The sequence below is a fragment of the Aquila chrysaetos genome, chromosome 7 (assembly GCF_900496995.4).
Source record: "Aquila chrysaetos chrysaetos chromosome 7, bAquChr1.4, whole genome shotgun sequence".
Lineage (NCBI taxonomy): Eukaryota > Metazoa > Chordata > Aves > Accipitriformes > Accipitridae > Aquila > Aquila chrysaetos.
This window is the reverse complement of record NC_044010.1, coordinates 1679815-1705588: the sequence shown is the minus strand read 5'-3', so window position 1 is coordinate 1705588 and position 25774 is coordinate 1679815. Positions and strand designations below refer to the sequence as shown.

At 39.4% G+C, this 25774-nt stretch overlaps 1 protein-coding gene across 2 annotated transcripts in view; it reads right to left on the bottom strand.

Moving 5' to 3' along the window:
• MAN1A2 (mannosidase alpha class 1A member 2) overlaps positions 1-25774 on the bottom strand; it is a 145747-nt gene that overhangs the window by 16210 nt on the left and 103763 nt on the right. For both annotated transcript variants that reach the window (XM_030020214.2, XM_030020215.2), the window contains exons 9-10: positions 12597-12712; positions 5645-5864 (exon numbers count right to left, since the gene is read on the bottom strand). In XM_030020214.2, coding sequence (XP_029876074.1) covers positions 5645-5864; positions 12597-12712 — 336 coding nt within the window. The remainder of the gene's footprint in view (positions 1-5644; positions 5865-12596; positions 12713-25774) is intronic.

The following is a 25774-nucleotide window of genomic DNA, read 5'->3' as shown; positions in this document are numbered from 1 at the left end:
CTGCTAAGGAGTTCCACATCTCTAATACCTCTTGGGTGTAAACCCACTTTTTTTGTTCTTTTCCATTTTCAGCTTGGTTCCTACTAGATTCATTCAATAGTCTCTAGGTTTTGTCTCGGAGAAGAGAGTGAACATCTGATTCCTATCCACTCTCTCCAGTCTCCTGGTGATTTTGCAAATCTGTTGTATCCTACCTAAAATGTCCCTTTTCCACACCAAAGAATACTATCCAATTCAGTTGCTCCTTGAATGGATACTGTTCCATACCTTTATTTTTCCATCTAGACTTTCTCTGCAACTCTTCCAATTCTACTACATCCTTTGTGAAATGAGAGGACCAGCCTGAATACAGCACTAAAAGTGTGGACAAGATTAATACAGTGACACAATGACATTTTCTATTTTGCTCTTTCTCACTTTGTTTTTCCTGACTGCTACTGAGCTGACATTTTCATAATCTCAAGAGCAATTTCCTGAGTTGTAATGGTCAGTTAAGAGCTCATCATTTTATATGGGAGGTTAGGAATAATTTTTTCATAGGTGCCTCACTTTACATTTAACTACACTGAATTTAATTTAGTAATTTATTACCCAATTACTCAACCTCATAAGGTCCTTGTGTAATTTTTCAGCTTTCTTTCATCCTTGCTATCTTAAATAGATTTTTTTTTAGTTATTACCAGCACATTTACCTTATTATTCCTGCCCTTTTCCTGATCATTTATATATGTGTATGTATGTATTTTTAAATTTATATATACACATATTAAAATAATAAATGTGAATATACTATACATTTCTAGACATCTGTACACAAATAGGTATAAAGATACCATGTATTTATACACATATCTGTATAAATATATATAAAATATATCAGAGTACCAGTGGTTAACCACTGTTCGTCCATCGCAAGAGCTGACTATTTACCTCTACCCTACCTGTTACACTACAACCATTTTTATTCTCCATGCAGGTACTTACTGCTTAGGCAGTGGCTGCCTAATATCCTTAAAAAGCCTTAGTAGAGAACTTCTGAAAACGTCTTCTGGAAATCAGGTAAACCACGTCAGCTGTATTACTCTTACCCAGGAAAGAAGCTGGGCTTCAGGCAGTTCTGGTGATGCGTCACCTACAGAAACTGTGACACCTTCTCTGGCTTTGTAGCCTGCTGGTGCATTAAATCTTTAATTATTTACTCATATCTACTTCTAACGTTGTTGGGCACTCCAAGAAATTATACCACCCAAGGATGGGTGACCCCTGCATATTGTGACAATCTCATTGAATTTTTATCTGAAACCAAGGATATAAAATTAATTGCAGCACTTCTACTAAGAGTTGACTGAAGTAAAGAAGATACTAGAACATAATACCTTTCAGGGGAGCGTTCTTCTAAGCAAAGAACCATCTAAGGCCATTTTACAATGCTATAGTGGTCATACTTTAATACAGGTATTTTAGTATTAATAGGGCTGATAGGCTATAGTCTAGGCAGGGAGGGCAGATGAGAAACAATTTCACACCATAGTGCAAAATTGCAAAGCTAAACCAGTACCATTTTAAAAGAGATTTTAACTGATTTCAGGTTGACTTCAATGAGAGCTGTATTTACCACTGCTGAAAATAAGGGCAAATCCTCAGACTTCTAGATAAATATTATGTATCTAATTTTAGAAATAATTTTGAAAACATTGTTTAATTTTTTGTGTGTTCATTTAAGACTACAGTCAATCTAGCAAAAAATTTCCTGAAAGTAAGAAAGGATTCATAATTATAATAATACTTTCTAGGCTCTAACTCATATAAAATTTGAGGAAGAGGACCCAGCAAGACACGTAGGTGCAATAGGCTGCGGCCTCTCTAAGGTAGCTTCACGGATCTGAGGTTGGTCTTATTTATATATTGGGACACACGGCATGGTGTCACGCCAGCAACAATCTGTCCAAAAGGTGATGGTGTGCTTTAACTTGTGCCACACTTTCAATCAAGTTAAGAAATGTCCTAAAATCTTCAGCAAGCCCCAATGATGCACTGTGAGCATCCAAAAACCCTGCAAGGGATCACTGATACACATTCCAGGGGACTACGGAATACCCAAAATGTCAATGGAAAGCTGTAATTCCAATGATGCCAAGGCTAAGGCAAATAAGTCAGTTTACAACATTGCTGTACAAATCTGTGACCATGTGGCAACTTTTGCTGGTTACAGGGCAAAGTGTTTGCTGTTGCCAAAATGGAAAGAAAGGATGGGCAGCCGAGAACATTTTTTCACCAGTAAAGAGGTGAAAAAGCAGGATCCTTTTGTATCTGCAGGGTGGTCCTCAAACCTTCCCAAATAATTTATGGCAAAACACACATCTTTTCATCATGTGTCTGGGGAACCTAAAAGAACTATTTGAGTTGGGGAATGGGTTAGAATATGTTTGGGAGCACTGTAACCCAGCTAGGCTTGTGTGGGATTCCTGCAATACAATCTGCTGCTCCGCCTGTCAGCTGGGAGAGGAGGGTATAACTGCCTGCTGGGGCAACGGCTCCCAAATACCGTGAAGATCTACTGCTAAGAGCACAAACTGGATGGTGACAGAATGCTTGACATCAAGGGGTAGACCAGAAAGCAGAGAAGGATTTATAATGGCCTGTCTAAGACCTCAAGGGTCTTAGAAGCCATCAACAGAAGCAAACGCATCCAAGGGACCAGAGAGATGGTCTTAGAAACAACGAGAGTCTGGGCAATCATAATTCAACGGGTGACTTCTCACATCAGTTGTGACAACTTCAGTCCCAAAGGCAAGTAAACAAAGAAGAGAGGGCAACAGACAAGAACGAGTGAAAGGGCTATATTAGCTTGACAAAATAAGTAAAGTCTTGTTTTGTTAAAGCAGGCTGAAGTCACCACAAATGCTCTGCCTTGTAGAGGGTGATCAAGTTTGCCTGAAGACATAGGGTAATGTATGAGAGGGGAAAGTGACCTGAGAAGATACGATTATTGCCTTAAAAAATCCTAATACATCAAGAACCTCCAGCCACAAATGTCATGGAAGAAAATCACCTCAACGCTAAATAGGTATATGGACTGCCACTGCAAGACAAGAGCATTATACTTATTATCACACTGGTGAAACCTGTCCAGATCAAAGTTACTCTAATGGAATTTATCTGAAAACCCAGAAGTCCTGGACCCTAAATCATCTGTCATGTCACCATGTTTGTTTATTTATGCCAGACATGGAAAGCATGATTTCAAACCAGAATTTCAGGAGATGGTATTCCATATTTATATAACAACATTATGGTAGACAGTAGCAAATATAGAATTTAGTTTGCCTGAAGCTTTCTGAAATATCAAATTCTCTTCTTTTTTTTTTTTAAACAGGCTTTCATACCTGCAATATGTGCAACAGGTTGCTGGCTGTTGGCAATATAATGCCCTTCTTTTCCAGAAGTGCTTTTATACTGTGAAGTTCTGTTTCAGTTTTGCTGAGACTGGACCTTGAAACAGCATTGTTTTTTTCCCTCATGCTCAGCCCTTATGGAAATTTAGGTTGCTTCATAAAGTAGTATTTTTATACTAAAATATTATAAACCCAGGCATATACTGCACTTCATTGGGAGTAACCCTGGGAAGACAAACCAACCAGAGCTGTCCTTTCCTTTATCTGGAGAAAAGAGCTCTTTATCCTCAGCATGCGGCCTCAGCACCTTGCTGTCTCCTCTGGGCACACCAAAGAGTTCTCCCAAGTCTGTAGGAGAAAGAGATCAGGCTCTCCCCTTTGCGGACTGAAGCATAAACCTATCAGCTGAACCAGAAGACTCTCTGAAAGAGAGTTGTTTTCTGCAACCAGCTAGTTCTGTCATTAAAGTGCACAATTATGTCTCAAATCCTGCTGTTAAAGCATAATGAAGAAGTTGACATTTTGCACGTAACAGTTCTTTATTTTCTTTGAAAAACCAGTCCAGGCAAAAAAAAAAAAAACCCCAAACACAAAAAAAATCCACATTCCTGAGATTGCATGACTGAACAAAAGAAAACTAGGGCATTGCCAATTTATAGCTGTCTGTACAACTTTCAGTCTGTTTCTTGCATGTGTGTGTTCTTATACAGTCATTAAATATGCAACTAAACCTTTTATCCCCCCCATCTTTTGACTTATTTAGGGTACAGAATAAACATCTGAAGGAATAAAATTAGGACTGCACCAACAACTGTAAATTTAGCATTGCTTATTTTTAAGTGTCAAATTGAACATTTAAATGCAGTTTTTCAGAATGCAACAATAGCTACTATGTCCTACCTTTTTCCTTAAGCATCCTCATATTTTTTCCTTCCCCTTTTTTTTAATGCTGTTGCTACCCAGGTAAAAGTATCACTTATGTGATTGAATTCTTTAAAATGACAGGTAATTATACAATGATGCTATGTAATCCTGTGAATAAATATATGAATTCTCATCTTAAAACTGCCTGAGTCTTAGTTACCATTACTTCTGCTAGGAAGTTATTTCAGAAGCTCATTTCTCTGATGGCTACACAAAACCATTTCCAATTTCCAACCTACATTTATTCACGGCGAGCTTACAAATCTTGCTCTTGGTACAACTGTGTTGTTTATATCTTAAAATAACTCTATTTCTTTTTAGTGTTTACCACTTGAGATGACAACAAATTTATTCCCTTCTTTGGCATTATTTTTCTAGTCTGAGCAGGCTGACCCCCCCTTATTTTCCCACTGTAAGATATTTTATCTTCCATTCTGTTGGTCCTTCTCTGCATTTGTTCTGCTTGAAATTCAGATTTGTACAGTGTATTCCGGATGACAAATTATATGTGTCTTCTAAGGCAGTGTTAATATTGCCTAGTATCTGCTGAAAATTCTTCACCTGATACAGACTAGGACCGCACTGGCATTTTTCAGCTCCCAGTTTAGAGAAAGAGTTCCTGCCTTTTTTCTAGTGAACTTCTTATTTCTGACAGTCCAGTCCTTAAGATCTTCCTGTTTACTATTCTGAGACTCTTCTGTTTTAATTGTGTCTTATGACTTTATTATGAAGTATAATCAGCACACTTCAACTTTTTGCATCAAGGTCACTATTAAAGATCTAAAATAAACCTGGTCCAAAAGAGTGAACTTGAGAAACTTCCAGCCCAACAGTGAAGTCTGATATTGCCTCCTCACTAATCAGGTCTTTGGCCATCTCACAGTTTGCATACTAATCTTCATCCTCTCTAGTTTAATTGTACTTACCCAGAATGTACTATTACTAAAAATGGTAAAAGGTGTATTTACAAATTGTTCACTCTACATAACTGTAAGAACAGTATATAGGAAAAGAAAAACTGCCCTATATATCCGAGAGGACAAGAGTTCACACACACTCCTTCCTCCCCACACCCATATAACCTATCTTAGCTGACTGAACCAAAAATAGGGATAAACATGCAGGAAGGAACCACATAAAGTCTGGTTTTACATTTACTCACTGTGATGTAGATCACTAGTAAATACATGGATGTTAAAAAAATTATACTGGTATAAAAACAGTGCGTGTTAGACCAGGCACAGGTCCATACCAAACCTTAAAAATAATTATGACAATTTCTGTATTTCAACTACTGAAATAACTAGATTAGCAATGTATCTTACTTGTCCTGTCATATGACTCATGACACGTATGTGCAATTTCAGCTCCAAGCTGCAAATAATGTCCGGCTTTATCATCTCTGGAACCATCTGCTCCAAGGGCAAACATTCCCCCTGCAAAACAGGTCAAATGGCCCATCTTTCTTTCAAGGTGCCCGTTCTTCCACTCCCCAATGAAGGTCAGTCCTCCATTGGACTTTCGGATGAGATGTTTTTCTATGGCCTACAAGAAGATTAAGAGAACTTTCAAATACTGTTTCACATGCAAGTTTTACATACTAACTCTCCTTCAAAGAAGAAAGTACTGTTTTCAAAACAAAAAGAATTTTCTTCTTCTTTCAAATTCACTTCTGAGCACTACAGGAACAAACAGCTATAAGAATATAATTTCAACACACAAAAAAATACCCTAACTGTTAAACGATGCTAATGAGATCAAGCATGTGAAAATCATGACATAGATAACATTGCACTTTTAGCTGAGAATTCAACACATATTTTATGGCTCAAACAATGTTTGTCTACCTGTTAACTCTGAGAAGTACTTATTTGTTCTGCTGTACAGTTTGTGCGTACTCGGAAAATACACCCACGTCGGAAACTTTTGGTCAGCAACATATGTAAAGGCAGCACCTGTACTCTCAGTTCGTCTTTAATAAGAAGCGACAGGAATGCTCCAGCCGCCTTCTAGCCGCTTGTCCGTAGCAGCTTTCTGATTGCACACGGTCAAAGGATGGGTGAGGGTTAGAGCAGCTGTTCACAAAAACCAGTATTATTTTATAGGTGAGGCAACTGCTGCTTTGTCTTTGCACATTTGTACCAATATATGTTGTTGCCTGTGACTTACAAATGGTGTTCTTCTGGTAGCGGGAAGGAGAATAGCTGACTTAACTTTCCAAAGTTTGCAAACTATATGGAACAACACATTTACTTAAGCCTCCTTCAGAGAGTTCCACAACCCCCACCAGTTTACTGCAGTACTTACTATCTTTAGTATTAGACAGTTTTTCTTGTAACTAGAATCTCATTACAGTTTGAGTCCTATAATAATGAAGACAATTATCTTCTTTACCATGAAGACATTATTCCTGTCTTCTTTCCAGAAATCTCCTTTGTACTTCCACACATAACCATCTGACAGGTTCACAGCTTCCTTCAAAGTGCATGATCTGTGACTGGTCAGAGTACTCCAAGGCTGATTAGAGTTGAAGGATTAAAGTGCCATTAAAAAGGCATTTACTACTCTCCTTGCCATCCACAAGATCTATTACAGAAGTGAATTACTACCCCTCTCCGTTACTTTTCTGGTACCTACAACAAATTACACCTCAGATGTCCACAACTGTATTTTGCACTAAAACTAGATATACTGAGAACACATAGGCAGAGGATCCCGTATATAACCAAAGCGGTTATCGTGGATGTGGAGGTCATGTCTGCTGCACACAGCTGTCTCCTTGCTATCTACACAGTGCAAACCATGCAGTTCGCTACAATGCAGATTCAAGCAATAAATACATAGATTAATCAGCTTGCAACTTGTCATTCAGGTTTTAAAGTGGACAGTGAAATAGCTTTTCCCTCCAAATAAAAAAGGGAGACTGTCTTTTGTTTTCAACAAAAAGGACAAACAAAAAGCTTCAAGCTCTTCTGTGACTGGAGTAGGTATTTCAATTTTTTTTTTTTTTTTTTTTTTTTTAAGCTGCTGCTTAAGTGATACAGCACTGTTAAAGCAGCTGTATTGAACCCAACAATATTTGGTAGCATGGAAGTCCTCCATCCAGGTACTGAAATAACACCTGACAGCCTTCCAAAGTTTCCTTCAATAAAAAACTTTTCTAAAACCAAAATGATTGAAATTACAGTTAGAAAAGGCAGAATTTGTAGGATTAGGAGCCTCATCTGGGGAAGACAATAATATAAACAGTAATCTGAAAGAGTTGTGTTTCTGAATATGTGTGTATTCTGTATGGTTTTCTGAATATGTTCTCGACCTGAGATGCTGCAAGTGCTTGCAGCAACTTTTCTGAATGGTTATAGTGATGTGAATCTACACCTCAGCCATGCAGCCAGCGAAGAGCTGGCAGTCCCCATAGGGCCAAGGTGAATGCACTCACTAAAAGCCAGTGGAGTGGACTACAGGGAGAAGACTGCGTTACCATCGGTAGGGTCCTGCTCCTTACTTGCACTGTGGACTGAGCCATCATTTGAATGGTGAAATTTCTCCACTGCCCTCTATTGAGCCTGTGTGTTCTGAAGGTGATGAAAGCAAAGTGCTGGGCTGCATTCCTGTTGGGTTAACTTCTTCGCTAATGCCACCGGCAGATCTGAAGTTTGTGCTTAAGGCAGGATGCAGCGAGAAGAACGCAGAAATAACTGGCAGAGCAGAAACTAATAAGTCTCTGACAGCTGCGAGAGTGGTTGTCCAACAATCATGCAAACTGGCATCGAGGACTGGCATGATACTGTGGCTTCTGCTGCTAGGGAGCCTGATGTGGTTAACTGTACAAGCCTCATTGGTTCTGCAAGTACTGGTATAGGCAAGATTGGATCTGCGGAAAATTCTGCCACTGAAGAAGATACTAAGATCTGTAGCATCAACTCTGTTGATTCAATTATCCTAGACTGTGACAAAACTGACATGCTGATGATTATAGGATTTTTTTGACCATATGGTACATAAAAGTTGAGAAGTCCCCTTTAAAGGAAAGCCACTTTTACTGTGAAGAGCAAGAAGGCTTAAAAGGGTTTGGATTATTTATTTCCTGGAGGAAAACAGTTTTTTCCAAATGTTCTGCAAAATTCCCTTTAGAATTGTATCTTTTTATAATTTCATAACTGTTGAGGAGTAAATGCTTGCAGGAGCATTTCCAGGGGGGACAAAATGACTGTCAGCACCAGGAGAGCCAACAAAGGCCAAATTTATACACTTCTCCATGAGCTGCTTGCTTTCAGGGTTTGACTGAAGAACATCATCTAGGTGCAGTGTGCCCCTCTTCCAAACACAGAACACATCTTCTGAACTTGAACATCACTGCCTTGTGTAAGGGGTAGTTTTTGAAGTCTGAACATCAAGTTGTCAGCTACTTCAATAATTAAGTTACATCTTAAGAGTCACAAAAGAAGCATCGCCAAAATGAAAATAAATGTAACCCTCTCAAAATACTTTATCATTCAACCACCCACGGCTTGCTGACTGTATAAAAAGGACAATTAATATTTACAGTAATTAACAAGGAACAGCTGGGCATTGCTGGGGTTGGGACAGATGTGACATTTGTATCCTGGGCTGGACACCTGGGGCTACAGAGCACTCCGATAGGTACCACGAAGCAATGACATCCAGCTGGACCACGAGGAGTATACATGCACTGGAGCGGACGTGTGTACTTAAGCTCCCAAAGAAAAGACTTAGTTCACATCAACTGAGAGATTAACTGATGGAAGAAGCTGCCTTAGTTTGTGAAATGCCCGAAACAATAGACCGAAATGTGAAAACAGAATGCTCTCTATCTGATGTTCATGCTTTCTGTGATTTTTATGACTACAAAAAATAGCATTTTCTGAGCTGTCTTGCAGCAGTACTTGCTATGTTGCAATAGTCAAACAAACTGCTGAATCCTTCTTTTAGCTATCTAGTGTTGTGCAACAAGAAAAGAGCGAGGATCAAATTTGTGAACCTAACAGGTTAGGCTACTCAAGGCAACAGATCAAAAGGAAGATTCCCTATCCTCCAGCCAATTTGAGAAGGAGAAAAGACACTTCAAACCACACTAGCTAGGAGATCCGCATGACAACACTGAAAGCAAAGTTAAGAGGCCCACACTCAATATTTATCACCACAAAAAATTCTCAACAAGTTTCACAATTTCAGTTTTTATCACAGCTGTGAATCTACGTACTAGGATGTTGAAATGAAGTGTCCTTTACAGTGGAAGACTGCACTAATGTTATATAGCACGGAGAGGTCATGGATACAGAACTTACTTCGTAACAAGAGTATGGACATGTGGTGACCTGGATAAGGCTTCATATGCCATGGATTGGAAGTCATGACATCTGAAGAACAGATGCTGTCATCTTTCTTCCTCTTAATACCTCCAAGGAATGGGATATCACAGCCTACTGCAAGACTCGAGAGTGAGGGTATGGCTGTCTATCTTCCACTCTCCCCCCCGTAATAAGCTAAGGGAGTGAAGCGTGGCTGGACAGAGACCTTCTTTTAGACTGGTGGGTGCTGAGAATATTTCCAACTCTGTGCTATGAGTGGGAAGAATGTATTTTACACCCTTCCCCTTCTGCTTGCATAAATGATGCAGAGAGCTTTTGCTCCAAGTTTTGGGGGAAAAAAAAAAAAAAAAAAAAAAAAAAAAAAAAAGAGTAAGAAGTGTCAGCTATGGAGGAAGACCTATGTTATGGGCAACAACAAAAGAATGGTAAGGGAATGGGCTCTTAAAAATATTTTAAGATTTTAAATAAAAACTCAAGTTGCAATTATGTAAAACAAATCCTACTCACTGACTCTCTTTGCCCACGTCATTCAGTGTCAAGTAGGACCTGGGATAAACACAAACCCTGAACCAGAAGGATGTTCCACAATGCATAAATCAGTATGGTTCATGCAGATTCAAATGTACCCGGGTGGGTTTAGCTGAGAGAAAGCCAGAGGAAACCACCTGATGCTTGCACTACAGGTCATACCACACACGAAGCAGGAGCAGCTCAGCTCTTTCTCCCTCCTATCCACAGTGTGTTTTCATCTGGTCCCAAATTTGCTTTGCTGTGTCTCCATTCAGAGGCAGGGATTTGCCCATACAAAATGTTTGCAAGACTGGGCTTACAGTGAAGAGGATGAAAGCGAAAGTTTATTTCCTCTAATTTTGAAGTGCTCACAGTTTAGGAATCAGAATAAAATATTTCAACAGTAACCCCAATGGATGTTAAACATCAACTGCTAAACATTTTTAAACCCACAGGACCCAATAAACTGTATGTTAGACTATTAAAAGTACTCAACCAGTGTTTTGAACTACTAATGTTGACTTTAACAAACCCTGGAGAGCCAAGGAAGTTCAAGAGGACTGGGAAATAGCTGATGCTTTAACAGTATTTTAAAAGGCTAATAGAACAATCATATAAAATGAATGATGTGGTTTCAAAAATAAATGTTTGATTGACAAGTGCATGCTGATATTAGGAATATTAGGAATTTCCGGAATTTCCTTGGTATTGTACAAAATATTAGTCCCAAACAAATTCAAGGCAGCACATATGAAGTGGATTAAAAGTTGGCTTGCTAGAACAAAGTAAAACAAAAAATTGCGAAAAATCATCCCATGAAGATTCTGCAAAGATACTTTTATTCAATGCTAGGCAGCATTTCTACCAATGATCGGCAAGAAACAAACGCTAAGAAAAATTGCAGATGACACAAAAATTGATGGAGCTATAGATAGTGATAAAGGAAAAGTCAGTCCCGTAAAATCATTCAGAATAGGTGACAAAATGGGTTTTGCCTGAACAATTGTGTTTTAACAGAGATAAGTATAAGGTCACACATCGAGGAATCAGGAATGTAAATCACAGTAGTAGGAAAGCAGTAAATCAAAAAGACTATAACCAATTTCAGAGTAAAACCAACTGCAAAGTGGATGACAGTGCGAGGCAAAGGTTAAGAGTGCAAACACAGCTCTTGGCTGGATGAAGAAGAGAACATTGAGAAGAAATCAGGTGATGACATATTAGAAGAACCATTATGTTCTTGTCTCCATACTGAAGACACTTGAAACTACTTGGAAAAAAAACCTTAAGAAGTAATTCAAAATCCATTTTATATTGTGAGACTAAAGAAAATAATGCATTTCTCCTTCAGGAGAGAATGCCTATCGTACCTTTGTTAGTAACTAGCTACATGATGCAGATACACCCTTTTAAACAATGTAGGAAAGGAAAAAGTTCAAGTAGCTGAAAGCCAAATGTAATCAAATTCAGGTCAGGGGTAAGACATATTACAGCTTCAAAGCAATTTTGGACTAGAACTTTCACTATATATCTTTTAAAAGGTGAATTTTCAGAACTCCAAGAACAGGCATTTTGCTTTAGGAGACTGACTGCACTAAAACTAAGTTTTAAAAGTTTGTGTAGAAAGAAACACGGCATGCACAGAGCATGGAACAAGCTAGGCACCGAACACATATCTGCCCTCAGACAAAACTACATGGTTCCTGCTGCTGTTGGTACCACAGCTAAATTGATTAAAACTACCTTAGTTACCCTACGTGCCTTAACTGTAGCATAGGCGTGTTGGCATATATGGCCACAAGTGAGCCTGATGAAAGATGCCTGTGTATAGGGAAACTAAGAAAGTAAGAGCTGGGCAGAGCCACCACAAAAAGGCCCCCACCCCAAACCCCACTGAACCATCCCGCAGTACTGCCCTGCTTGGGCAAGCACTACTTCATCTGTGAGAGGGAGAAAGACCATATCACAAAAGAACCATAGAGCAAGGAATAGGTATGAACTACATTTTACAAGATAAATATGGAATATAACATCTAAATGTCTTAGAAAATAATTTAAAGAATAAAACAGTTGAGGACTTCAACTCCTAGAATGATTCTGAACACTGGAGAAAAGTGACTTGGTCGTTCTGCACACATCTTAGGGTTGTTAGATCTCTTTCTCATGAACTATAGCTTGGGCTTTTACATTATACCATTTCGGACAAGCTGATTATTTTTAGCACAATAATCTGCATCAGATGTATTCCACAATACTTTTTAAACTACTCAGAGAGAAAGCTGGTATTATTCATCACTTGATTTCTTAAAACTTATATAATCAAAACAAGTCCTATGGGGTTTTCTTTGTTTGTTTGTTGGCTGGGGTTTTTTTTAAGTATTAAAGATGGTTTCTAAGTTCCACTGTATTGGAAAACTCAATGAATTATAATCACCTCAATTGCATCGTCGTACATTTTCCTTGCCTCCGTGTCCATCTTGTCTGACATAAGCCAGGCTTTCAATAAATATTCATAAAAACTGTCTCCCAGCCCGCCCACGGATGTGTGATCTGTAGGAGGGAAAGAGGAAAAAAAAAAAAAAGTTGAAGTTGTTATATAATAGCACCTTAAATTTATTCAAAATATAAACTTATGATTTTAAGGTCTACTGTTGTAGAATTATCAATATTTTAAGCCTTTTTAGCAGGACAAAGCTGCATTGTACCCCCTATCCCCTCTGAACTTCATAGGCGTGGAACCTTCTGTATGTGTTCACTATTTGTCATTCTGCAGAGGCTATCCCTCATATCAAAAATGTAATTTAACCTGTTTTTACTTCATTCCATAGAACCTAATTGTTTAACTGCTAGGGTTTGGGGTTTTTTTTTTTAATTTTTTTTTTTAATATATGTAGAAAGGTATACATAAAAAAACGTAAGATCTCTGTATCCAGGACGCAACCAGGTCACGTGGCTGGCTATGAACTGCCATGACCTACATGGAACCCAATCTTTCCAGGAGATTTTTATTTCCAACAAGGTAGCTACTTAACAGACTAATGAATTTCTCAAAGTCAATGTTCTTCTTTAAAATTATTTCAGTGAAAAGGGAGGCAAATTGCCTTTGCAGTGTACAACATAAGCCCTGCTCTATTCTACCATGCCTGAGCAGCCGTGCAGAGCCACACCATGTGCTACAGGGTAAGTAAAGCTGCTTGACTATTAGAATCCACCACCACATAAACTCGACCTCTGAACACGCAGATTTCTTTTTTGTCACCTGCTTTTTTTTTTTTTTTTTTTTTCTCCTTGCAGAGGTTGCCTTTCACAAGTAGAGTCATCGTTATTCTGTGCTGACAGACCACATGAGAACTGCCTACGTTTCTCTTTGGGTAAACTATCATACATCCCCACAAAAAGCCTACTGATGGTTGACTCAGCCTCGGAGCTCCTGTTCCAACCCCGGCAAGCACTCCCTCAGTACACCCTTCATTCAAAAAGCAGTACACTCTATGAGATTTAATAAGTGACTCCAACCAGAACAGCACATAACCTTTTCTTTCCCAACATTACAGCTCCCAAAACGCTGGCACCAGAACAGTCTTAGTCTGCTGAAGCTGGGCGAAGGAAACGCTTAAGACCAACTTTGTGACAATGCCAGAAATTCACTGCCCTAAGCATGGCTGCTGTTATAGTCATGCAAGTTCCCTTTTGCCGGTTGAAAAAAAGAAAAGATACGATACTTCCTTCTCCGAAGTACCTCAAAAAAGTGCTATTATTCACAGTCTTTCTGGGATAAAGGTGTAAAAGAGAGGTTTGGAGCTCTCCTTCTGCTCTTTTCCTCCAAGCACCGTCCTGCCCCAGCACGTCTGCTTGTCTCTGAAGACATGAGTAGGAGGTTAGAGCTGGTAGATGCTTCTATCCTAACTCTTCTAGCTGCCTCCTGACTCCTCTGCTACTTACCAATGGATTTCTAAACAAAGGAAGGAGCGGGTGGAAAGCCTGAAGCTTTCCCATTTGTTTTCAGGTTGTGAATTTGGAGCAAATTACTTCACGCCCTTCTCTTCTAGCTCAGTATCTCCTAGACAGCCTTTTCACACCCAGCTACTCAGTGATTTAACCACAAACGATGAGTTTTCATAAGCTTTCCAGCTCTGAGCTGTAAGAGGGCATTCAGGTCACGAGCCACTTTCTTCCACAAATGCAAGGGCTAGAAATTACTCCTTCAATGCACAATTACGTTCTCAAGCAGACACAAGAACTAAGGGTCTGTGGTTTTCAGAAAAAAAAATAAACAAACCATCCCAAGACTTCCAAGTTACGACTCATGTCAGCACTACTCAGGGGCCATCTTCACAAGAGACAGGGTTTTAAAACGACTTGTGTTAAGCTGTTGCCTCTTCCCCAGCTGAGCTCTGTCACTTGAGTCAGCGCTGCCCCTCTGCCAGATTTCTGTCACAGATGGACTTAGTCCCCAACCAGGACAGGGTTGCTGAACCCTCAGCACGGTTCATCTTGAAGCAGCTCCAGCTGGGTTCGGGGCAGGAAAGAGCAGGAAGATGAGTGGAAAAGGTTTATTTCCTGAACAGAGAAATCCACATTCCAGGTGAGCTTCCAAGGTCAATTATATCAGAAACGCGCCCCGTTTCACATCTACTTCTTCAGGCAGTCATTTGAGAACTGTCTTTCCCTCCTGTCAGCAGCTCTTCTCCTCCTCCACATTGCTTCTCGTCTTAGGTGAAGGCACAGGGAACGCAGGAACCAGTAGCAGCGGGACACACAGGACTCGGAGCCATCCTCTAGACAGCCTTTTTTGCACCTTCTTGATGCGTTCAGAGCACAGAGCTGCACAAGCCTCTCAGACACAGATCCTCCTCCCACTCGGCAAGTGAGAAGCAACCACGGTAAGGCTAAGGGCTTCTGAGGGCCCTGCTGCTCACAGCAGCAGTGTTTTCTTTATTCCCGTTTTTATACCTCACTCCAACTCTCAACTACAAGGAGTTTTCAAGGCTCCTCTCATTAAACCGTGGGCTCCTCCGCTCCCCAGCCGATGCCTTTCACAGCTGGACCAGACCACAGACCTGTCAGAAAGGGCAAACTGATTCTGCTCCTTCTCTTCAGTAGCAGGAAAGGGACAGATGAAATATTTTTGGTGGTCACACGTGGAAAGACATCACCCAGGTATCTTTCACGCAGAAGGGAAGCAGTATTTCAAGGGAGCTGACTGCACTGGGATACAGCTCTATTTCCCCAACCCCTCCCCGCATCTGCAAAAAAATAGCTGAAAGAGGGTGGAAGTGAAAAGGAGGCCAAGACAGCAGCTGAACTGACTTTTAAGCACAGCAAGTTTTCCAACTTCTACAGCTGCGTTAACTGCACCCTGGCAAGATCTTCTTCAGGTCTTCTGCTAGTGTCAGAAGGTGTTGCTAAAGCAGAATTGGTTGCGTTTTGTGTAAGGACTACAACTAGAAATGACTGACTTTTTGTGACAGATTGCGGGACGCTGACAACTTGCTCTCACCTAGAGTGGAAACGCTAAAGAAACATTTTTCAAGATTCCTTAGCAAATATATAGCTGGTGAAAACTGTAGATTTGGGCCATCACATATCATTCTCTCCTATAAACAAAGCTCCCTACCCAAACTTATCATCAGAAGGTCCACGGTGGTTATCACTCTCTCCTGCTATTTGAGCTACAGCTCAGATGGATTCAGAGATTTAACTCAGTTCAACTCAAAATGTTTTGCTCATAAAAACATTTTGCACGTAAAATATTTTGAAGTTTTTCAATCCGCCCTAACCTTGCATGTCAAGCCAGAGTACTAAAAAGGAACAACTCCTGATTTGAATAACTGAGTTTACAATAGCATCTTGGCACTGGGTACTCTTCAGTAGACAGCTGTGAAGGTTTTATGTTTAAAATGTTTATAAGTATTTTGCAAATTTAAAAATGGACTTCATTTTTAACATACTTGATCTACAAGAATTATTTAATTAGATCTATGTCATTTAAAGGTTTTTACTGTGAAGAAGTGTTTCACAGTGAAATCCTGAAGTAAAATTCTTTCCAGATTAAGACAAATATAGCAAAGAGAACAGAAGTATGAGGGCATATCAAATATGACAGAAGCCACATATTCTCTTCAATGACATGTATACATTTTTAGAACATTCATTCCTTCCAATCAAGACAAATTAAGATATTTTCTTCATTCCCTGTTTTTTCAAATGTAGGCCCAGATGACTGGGCAAACATAAAAGGATTCCAGTCAAGAATTCCTTGGGAAGTCTTATTTTAAACTAAAAGACATAGTAGCTGCAGTTGCAAAGACTATCTTCAACTATTGCAACCAAAAGCAATTACAAAAAGCCCTGTATTTTTTCTGGTTTGTCACACACTTGAAAGCACGTTGTGTGCAAACCCGTGCAGTCAGTCTGTTTGTAGGCTTCCTCCTTGCCAGAAAGAGCCGAATAAAATCTTAATAGAAAGACAATAATATTTACAGTTCATGGCAACATTTTTGCTCAGATACTTCAAAAGATGCACATCCTGTTAAATATTGGCATTTTTCTTCTTAATAAACAGTACGCGGTTGGAAAAAAACATTTCATAGCAATATTTTAATGAGTTTTTAATTTGTTGCTAAACGAAGATCTATATTTAGTCAAATATTGTGTCTCACCTAATATTCCAAAAATCACATCCACCTCTTTCCCACAGACTGAGCGGAGGACCTTCTTTTCAATTGTCACACCATCATTATCTAATATTTCTAAAGGTAGTTTCACTCCAAATGATCTTATTCGTATCAGCAATCCATTAGCTCGCTGCTGAAACAGTCTCCTCTGACAAGCAGCAAGACAATTATTTCACAGCAAACCACAGAAATACCTGGCAGGTCAGAAAGAAGCATACATGCTATCTAACTGAAATGACAATGAATCTCAGCTTGAGATAGGAGGGAGAGTCTGTGGCTCTCTGGTGATTTGTTCTCTGTAAGTGAAATTGTTTCTTTACAAATCTGGGGAGACAAATAAACTTGTTTTTTCCTCAGCTAGCTCTTCAGAGCGTAGGCAGCAGGGTTCCCCCTCCTCAATTACAGCTGAGGCACTGTGACGGATCCAGCTGTTCTTCCTCTCCAGGACTAATTTTTTGCGATGGTAGTAGATAATAGGGATACTGGGCATTCACATACCTCATTCTCCTTTCTCGTACCCAGATCTACCTAATGGCTGTAAATAACGTCCTCCACAGCGAGCCAGTTTCTAAACGAACAGCACTGGTTCCCAAGAATACGGTTATGGCAGCAGACTGCGCGTTACAAACACATGCCACTTCCTTTGGTTTACAGGGAAAGTTTGGTTCAGTGAGCAATAAAATATTTTCCACAACAACTGATAGCCCCCTAAAGATAACATTAATAACAAAACCTCCTCTAATGAAGGTCTACCTGCTCTCTAGAGCAAACTTAAGATGTGTAAATTATTTTTAAGCAGATGGCTTTAAGTAGTTAACAGCAGCTTAATGAGGCAAATTAAAAACAGTTCATGATTTGCTAAACCCCCTCTGCTTTGTACCTTAATTGTTCAATTGTCATTTCTTGGCAATGAGCAGGAATAAAGAAAGAAGCCAGGCATTGCTTTAAGAGCAGCACTTCATGCCACAACTGATGCTGCGGTCCCAACACCTGGGGGTGAGGCTTCATGTCACCCATGAGCAGACGGGTGGCGAGCCACTGCCTCTTCCTGACCCCAGGGCACGTCCTCCCATCCTCCTGTTGGGTCCATAAAGCTTACGCATCATTTACTGTGCACGGAATGGAAAAGTTGAAATAAAATGCAGAGCAGAAGTACGTTTAGCGTGCACAGGCTGCCATGCTGAAAAGCAGTACAGTGAGATAACATCCTAGCAGTACATAAACACAAGCAGGCGGAGATGAGGATCAACTATGCCGCTAGCATTTTCAATTCATGAATTTGCAACTACAACACTGATTTAATATTTTTAAGTACAGACAGCTAGAAAACAACCAAGCAAAGAATCGGAAATTTGGCAATACGTTAAAGAAACTCAAGTCTTAGAACTAGAATTGTTAGTTATGACTCTAAAGGGAAACTAACTTAAACCTGCCTACAGTGCTATACCCAATAGACTAGAAGCACCAAGATGAACAAACTACTGATTCATTTCAACCAAAAGGGTAGTAGTACAGAACTGCTTTGCAACAAAAGAACAAAGTAGTAAAAAGGGAGGCTGATTTTTCCTTAAGGATCATGAACACTACTTTGACAAAGTGCTATTGCAGTATGTCAGGGAAGGAGTTCAAGAGTGGAAAAGATAAGTGACCAGGAAGGAGTAGCAAAGTCATTAAGCTAATATTAACTTTCATTAAGAAATCCATACACCCCATCACCATTAGTTGTTCTGGGTACCAACTGGCCTTACACTGCAGGAGCCCTCTTTCTTTGTGTAGGAAACTTGTAAGGAATTGTTTTTCTGTTTGTCTTCAGAGTGGCCCTGATTAAATTTCAGTTCAATCTTTACTTCATGTAGTTGGGCTTAGTGCCCCTCAGCTGCTCTAAATAGGTGCAAGCTCCCTTTCTAATCCTTTAATCCAAAAAGCTGAGGCCCTGGAAATTGCAGCTGCTGCAATTCACAGTGGAAATTCAACCTAAGGATGCCATAAGCCATAGTGGAAGGCTTAAAAGTGCAAACACTTGTAAATTAACTGCAGCAGAGGCAGCCCTGATAAAAGGAGGTGGAGGTGCAATTTTTAGTCAGCTATGAATCATTTATCACTAAGGAACACGTTACCAGCATGAGAATTTTTCTGAAAACATGCAGGTTGTCACATAACAGAACTACATTCAAAGAATAGATAAGGTTGCAAAGCCAAGCATTTATAAGTTAGGAGATAGCTGAACAGACATTGCTTCCCATTCTACCGTCTGGTGCCACAACAGATTCAAGCAACAAGAAAAACCTAGCTCAGCTCCTCCCAGCCCGGGGATGCACAATCACGCCTGCTCACGCGCCCAGCTCTAGAGAACATAGCAGCTGAACTCTAAATAATCCATATGGAGAAAGTAGATGTGAATATTTTTCAAAGGCTTGGAAAAATATGGATGGTTTTTTCCTCAAGCAGTCCTGAAACAAATAATTCCCACAGTATTTCATATCCAAAACATGATGGTTCTCAAGTTTCTTAACCGCACGATTCGCAAAAACTAACTTTAATCCGGGTAGAATCACATTCCACCTCTAGCCTCCTTTAGAAATGGCTGAAGCATTTTTGTCAAAGCTGTTTAAAAAACCCAACAAAACAGCTTGAGGCAGACAGAATATTCCAGTTGGAAGAGTTGAAGTTTGGCAGCTACAAGAAACTGAAAACACAATCACTTAATGGGAAGTGTTGAGCAACCTTAATTGTAAGTGCTACCAGTTTCCTGTATAATAAAATTAAGCAAAATGACTTCCTAGAACTGTAGTGATTATCAAACTAAAGATTAACATTCTCAAACTTGCACAATTCAAGTGTGTGCAAAGACAATAGAAATAATTTGAAACAGACCAGCAAGTACAACTAGCCCAACTAATACATACAGTTAGGTAACTCATATTGTTAGAACCAAAACGCAACTTCAAATTGAATGTAGCTTATGATTCTGTAAAGTCAAAGAAGTATCCTAATTTGGTATCTTACAACAGGCTCTCCTTTCACACTCAGGAATTCACAGCTGGAACAAATATTTTCCTTTTTGTACTCAAACTTCCCTGAAACTTCAAAACATTCCAGCTAGTATTTATAATTCTGGAAGGAGTTAGGTCATCTCTCAGAAGACATGTTCATGACTTAAAGACCAATAAACTAAATACGTCAAGTCCATGTGCAAAAATTAAACACATTAAACCTTTATATTGGTGCTTTCACTGAAAAGTGGCCCTTTATCACCTGAAGTCGTCTTTTCCAGATTATTACACTCACCAACAGAGCCAACGGAATGAAGCACACCTGCCTCTCTGCCAAGTTTGGAGTCAGTGTAAATCCCACCTGCGCTGGCAGCTTTAACTAAGCTGCTGCAATTTGCAGTGGATTGATGGGAAGCCAGGTACATGTTTACCTCTGATGACTTTTTTTTACCTGACAAGGTGGCTGTGAAAAACAGCTAAGGGGTGGTAACATCATCTGCTACAAACAATACTGCTGTAGGTATGTGCACACAACCCAGAGTCCCTTTTGAATAAGAGTTTCTACACAAAGGGATTGACAAGCTCTTAAGGTCATTACAACCTTGAGTGTATTCACCTTAGTCTTCCTATAAGATCTCAACTCTCCTCTTACAGATTAAAAACAAGAAAATGGGAGCGAGAAAACCTTTATTAGATTAAATCTAGCCCAACATCCATCTATGCAAAATTAGCTGGCAAAACCACTGTCAACAACTTTGCCCTCTCCCTTCCAGTTGGATCAAGACCATAGCAGTTTGCATACTTACATATGTACGTGCTTGTATATATAATACGTGAATGCTGACAGTCAAAAGAGATTCAAAGCAGCCATGAAAGACTCTCCCTGTTTTTCATGTACTCACAGATTACACCACACGCAATATAAATCCAGGCTACTCCACGTGTTTCTTTCTCCTAGACTTGTGTCTATGTATCTCTTCTTTTTCTTCTTATGACAGACACCTGAAATTGCAGACACAGCTAGCCGAAGTTTTGGTCATTCTGTAGGTACTAGGAAACTGTGCTGGTTGTTAAGTCTTACTCAGTCCATGCTCTGTGACTAAGACTGAGCTACCACACCCTACGTTTGGACTGCATTCGTCACCATGCTTCTCTTATTTTTGACTGTATAGGCCAAAAAGTGCTACAGCATGATCTGCAAAGATCAGCTATGTCTTCACGTAGATCTCCAAGACGAGATGGTATTTTACCTTGCTGCTACAGGACAGTCCAGCTCCCAGTGCAACTTTACGATTAAAAGAACCCATCGGGAAGACACATTCAATGTCCACTGAACCAAACCGTAGCCCCTTTCCCCTCAGTGTCGCCAAATTGGAAATGTTTCTCATGGGAGCACCAGAAGGTACACCTCCACACATAACTCAGAATACGAAGTCTCACATACTGAAGACAGGATGTAAAGAAATGGACTGTGATGTGTCGCCCGATCTATTAGTGGTCTAGGGAACAACGTCAATATAAACAGCTAGGTGCACAGCCTCCAACAAGTGATACAGAAGGAATAAAATAAAAACAAGTAACTGTATTAAGGCTGTAACAATTTGGTAATTGGACTTTGATAGGCTTCCCTTTGACAAGAAACGAGTAAATCAAGAATGGTTCAAAAATACAGTTTAGGTATATAGAGATCCTAGTACAAAAATCAATTAGTAAAGAAATAATGAGATTCCACAGGAGCTCAAACTTTAAAAACTCACAGAGCACATGTCAAAGGATACCTTTCTACTCCCCAGTCCTTTTAAGTTAGCTGTCTTCAAAGCCAACAATTTAAACTCAAGAATATCAAGCTGTACCCTAAGACATATCGGACTCTGTTAATACAGATTAATTTACTGAATTCACAGTAAGGAAAATAAATGTTATAGCTGTTGTGGGACAGATTTCAAATCCTAGATATTGATGCACTCCCCACCAAGATCATGCTCTAAAAGTAAAGTTTGGTGATACAGCAGAATAAAATATTAATCTCTTTCCACAGCAATGTACGCAAGCACTTTCAAAACCCAGTTATACCATATCCAAATCCTTTCCTTAGGAATTATTTATAGACACTCCTTTTCAAACGCATAATTCATATACATATTTAACCTTCCAATAACACTAGAATATTTAACACACTAAACAAAGCTTTTATTTGTTCAGCTTTATCAGCATCTTGCTCAACAGACCAGCAAAACATCTTAACCTTGTAGACTTATAAAAGCATATTCCCTGTAACGCACAGCTCTGCTGTATTTCATTAAAACAAAGTTTTAACAGATTAACTTGCTCTTGGCTTCTAATGAATAAACAAATTTGAATGCAGCCTTTTCTTGGAACACAGTTAATTACATTTGTACATCATTGTAAAGCAAAAGGGCAAGGGGAATTCCCCAGCAGAGATTACACTGATTATTTTCTATTCAAAACACATGCATGTTCCTAAATACAGAACAAGACAGAATATTTTGGAGAGAAAAATTAAGGACATCCGCCAAGACAGCAAAGAAAATTAAACAGCAGAGAACCACCCCCACCTCCTCATCTGCAACTGGTACATGCATGCCTACTGCTGGAAATCTAGAAATCATGTTGTATTTTTATTTGTTCATAATGTACTCAACTGAAAGCAGATTTGAAATAAAAAAATCCACCACAATAAATGCTTGCATCAGTCTCCAAACTAACCATTACATAGAACACATATCTCCAGTTCTATAACTGACATTCCAACCACAAATCAAAGAAGAAATTTACTTGCTAAATCAAATAAATGTGCAAAGATGAAGTCAGGTTGGGAGCTACTTCTGCAAGTGCTTCTACAACAGATAAAATGAATTATTTTAATCCTGCACCATTTCTATTTAAGAGAAAGAAAAATATTTTCCTTATACCAAAGGGGGAAAATAATCACCCAAGAATTAAAGCATTAGAAACTATTATCCACAAGTCCAAATGGAAGGTAATTATCTGAAGAGTTTTGTAAAATACTTTTTGGAAAATACAGGCTTACTTGACACAATTCCCTTCACCTCCTTTTAGTTTATGGATGTTTGGCCAGAACTTGACATGACATTTCACAATCTGATTTTTCACGACTCTTGGCGTTGCTGGTTTCTTAGCGCTGTATAGAGCATGTAGGGGTATTAACAGATATAATTTAAGAGACTACTTCTGCTGAATAAGGCATCTAGTAAATAAACAATGTAAGGGCTGGGGGGAGAAAATGCAAAGTACCTTCATAGTTAAAGGAGAACACTAACAGCTTCAGCTGGCGAAGACAGGAATTCTCCAGTACTAGCATCCTTCTCACTATCCATAACTAGACTATCGAGCTGTTAATTTATGCTACAATTATATTTTTATCTGAAATATTTATCTGCAATATTTCTTTAATCTTTTGAAAGACCACTTCATTCTTCAGTATTATTCACTTCACACCTTGCAATCTGCAAGGGTTTTAATCTCCCAGAGGTAGATGTAAAGACTGAAAGGGATTCTTGCTTAATTTTAACAATGAAAGTTCCAATAACAGAAATCCAAAGAGTGATTTATTTATCAATCTCTGCAGCACCTTTGAAAGTTTGCATTCAAGAGAGCCACTCTCCCTACCAGCAGTCTCCCTTATCTCCTTATTAAATCCTTTATTTTCTGCATGTAATCCCACTCACTATCGTATGTGTGAGTGCTGCAAGGTGTAAACATCAGCAGCTGGAGAAGAGCCCATGGGTCACAGAGCCTGCAGATCTAGGTACCAGCACCCAGAGAGCCTGGCATGCAAGAAAGGTCTGGGTGCCAGGAACTGGAGCAACTGGGATGCATGTTGCAAGGTGAGAGTGCCAGCAACTGGAGAAAGGGGCTGCAGGTCACTGGGGCCGGTAGGTCCGGGTGGCAGCGGCTGGAGAAAAGACAGTGGGTCACAGGGCCCTAGGTTTACGTGCCAACAACTGGAAATGCCCGTGTGTGTGTGTTTTTCCCAGTGAATTTAATCCCGTGTGCATGTGCATATGTGGAATTTATTAGCAAACTTCAAGGTGGACGAGCTGGTGAGCTGCTGTACAGGCAGGCATAAAAACTGAGGAATATTCACCCAGTATTTGCACTGATTTAATGAAAGTAATTTAAAGTTGTTTTTATTGATTTTCCTACATGTGAAAATTGCAGCATTTTAACAGAAGTGTAAATCTAATCCAATTTAATTAAATTCTCAGAAGCCTTCTCTAAATAGTATTTTAAAATTAAAAGTGCTTGGTTTGGTTTAATTTAGGCATTTATTGTTGAAAATGAAAGACCACCTGACGAAACTGAAATACGCACATCCACAAAGGCATTTGCTTTGGTTTATTTAAAGGCTAGTCTACAGCACAAACAACTGGGAAACAGAGGAGGTAAGTTTCTCCCATTCAGCCACCTTGGCTGTGCCTCTACTTACTGTGCAGTAACAGATGCAGGGAACTGCAAGGACGCGAAAGCATCACCAAAAGGTGCTAAGGCAGTGTGTGTAACGAGGCAGGCTAAATACCTGTGGGAATTCTCTTATTTGTCTTTTGAGGATAGTCATCACTTTGTACGTGAAAGACAGCATTTAAATTTAGTGCATTAAATACGTATATACGGACTGACGTCACATTGTTGGCGAGTCCTTGTCAACGTGCTGACAGAGTACCCCGCACTGGGCTTTTAACTAAGTCCACTTGCAAACCTGACTAAAGGGGCTTGTTTTCGGTAAGGAGACACAAACAAAGCACTGTAGAATAGACTGCAGTCTGAATCACATCAGCATTCGGTAATGGTAATTTCAGTATCTGCTATTACACTCCTAATAGTAATGCTCAGCTCACGCACCGTAAATTCACACACTAGCTTACTCTACAGTAAGTTGTTAACGTGCTCACATATCACTAAGGTGCAATAAACACAGAAGGCTAACATAGAACAGACATCTCTGCTTATTTTCTTGCGTATGGAAGCCATATATAGTCTAAAACCCAATTTTAGTTAAACTGACGCAACTTTCTTACATAACCAACGCAGGTATCTCTATAGGTAGGCCAGCTGCAGGAAGCGAGATGTGAAGCCAGGGCAATCTGCGTTCCCCTTCAGTAACATTATTACTTGCAAGAGATGTTGGAACCAGATGAAATGCAATAAATTGTTCTTGGTATTGAAAAGTAGAAAAGAAGAATGCGCAATTTACAGAAACGTGCAAACACGAGCGCCGTGTCCTGAGCTGGCAGTAACATGCAGATTGGCATTTTCTTTGTTATTGCTGTTCTAGTTAGTATTCTCACCTAACCTGTTTGCAAATGCAAATTAGAATTAAAGTTTCTCAACATATTTTCATTTTTTTTTTAAAGTAATTTTTCTTCAGTACAAATTAATTTCCATAATTCTGAAATCTCTCACTTTTAATCAAGATTCTAGTTGTTATATCTACTTAGCAGGCTTCTCTAGAAAGCACTGTCACTGTTTTTGAAAAGAATCTAATTCAAAGTTCTGATGCTTACATCAAACAAACCACTCACCAAGTGAAACGAAAAGCTAACAAAGTTAACTGGAGGTTAATGCGACAGGTTAGAATATGCTTCTTGCCAGCTATTTCCCTTTCAGGCTTACAGAAACTGAAACCCCAAGGCCAAAGAAAGTATTGTAAATCACTTGTTCCTACTGGACCATCACCTTAGTCCGTAAGTAAAAACTGAATCTGTCAACATTCCTGTGGGCATTATAGCTCTGCCTTCTAGCAAAAGCCCCAGTGAGCTGACAAATCCTGAGCTGAACCCATTAAAAAGCTGTCATGCTACTCATGCTGTAATAATACCTGTACATTACAATCTCAAACACAAATATTTAGCCCACACATGACATCATTTTCCTCCTCCTGGGTATAACAAAGTCATGTA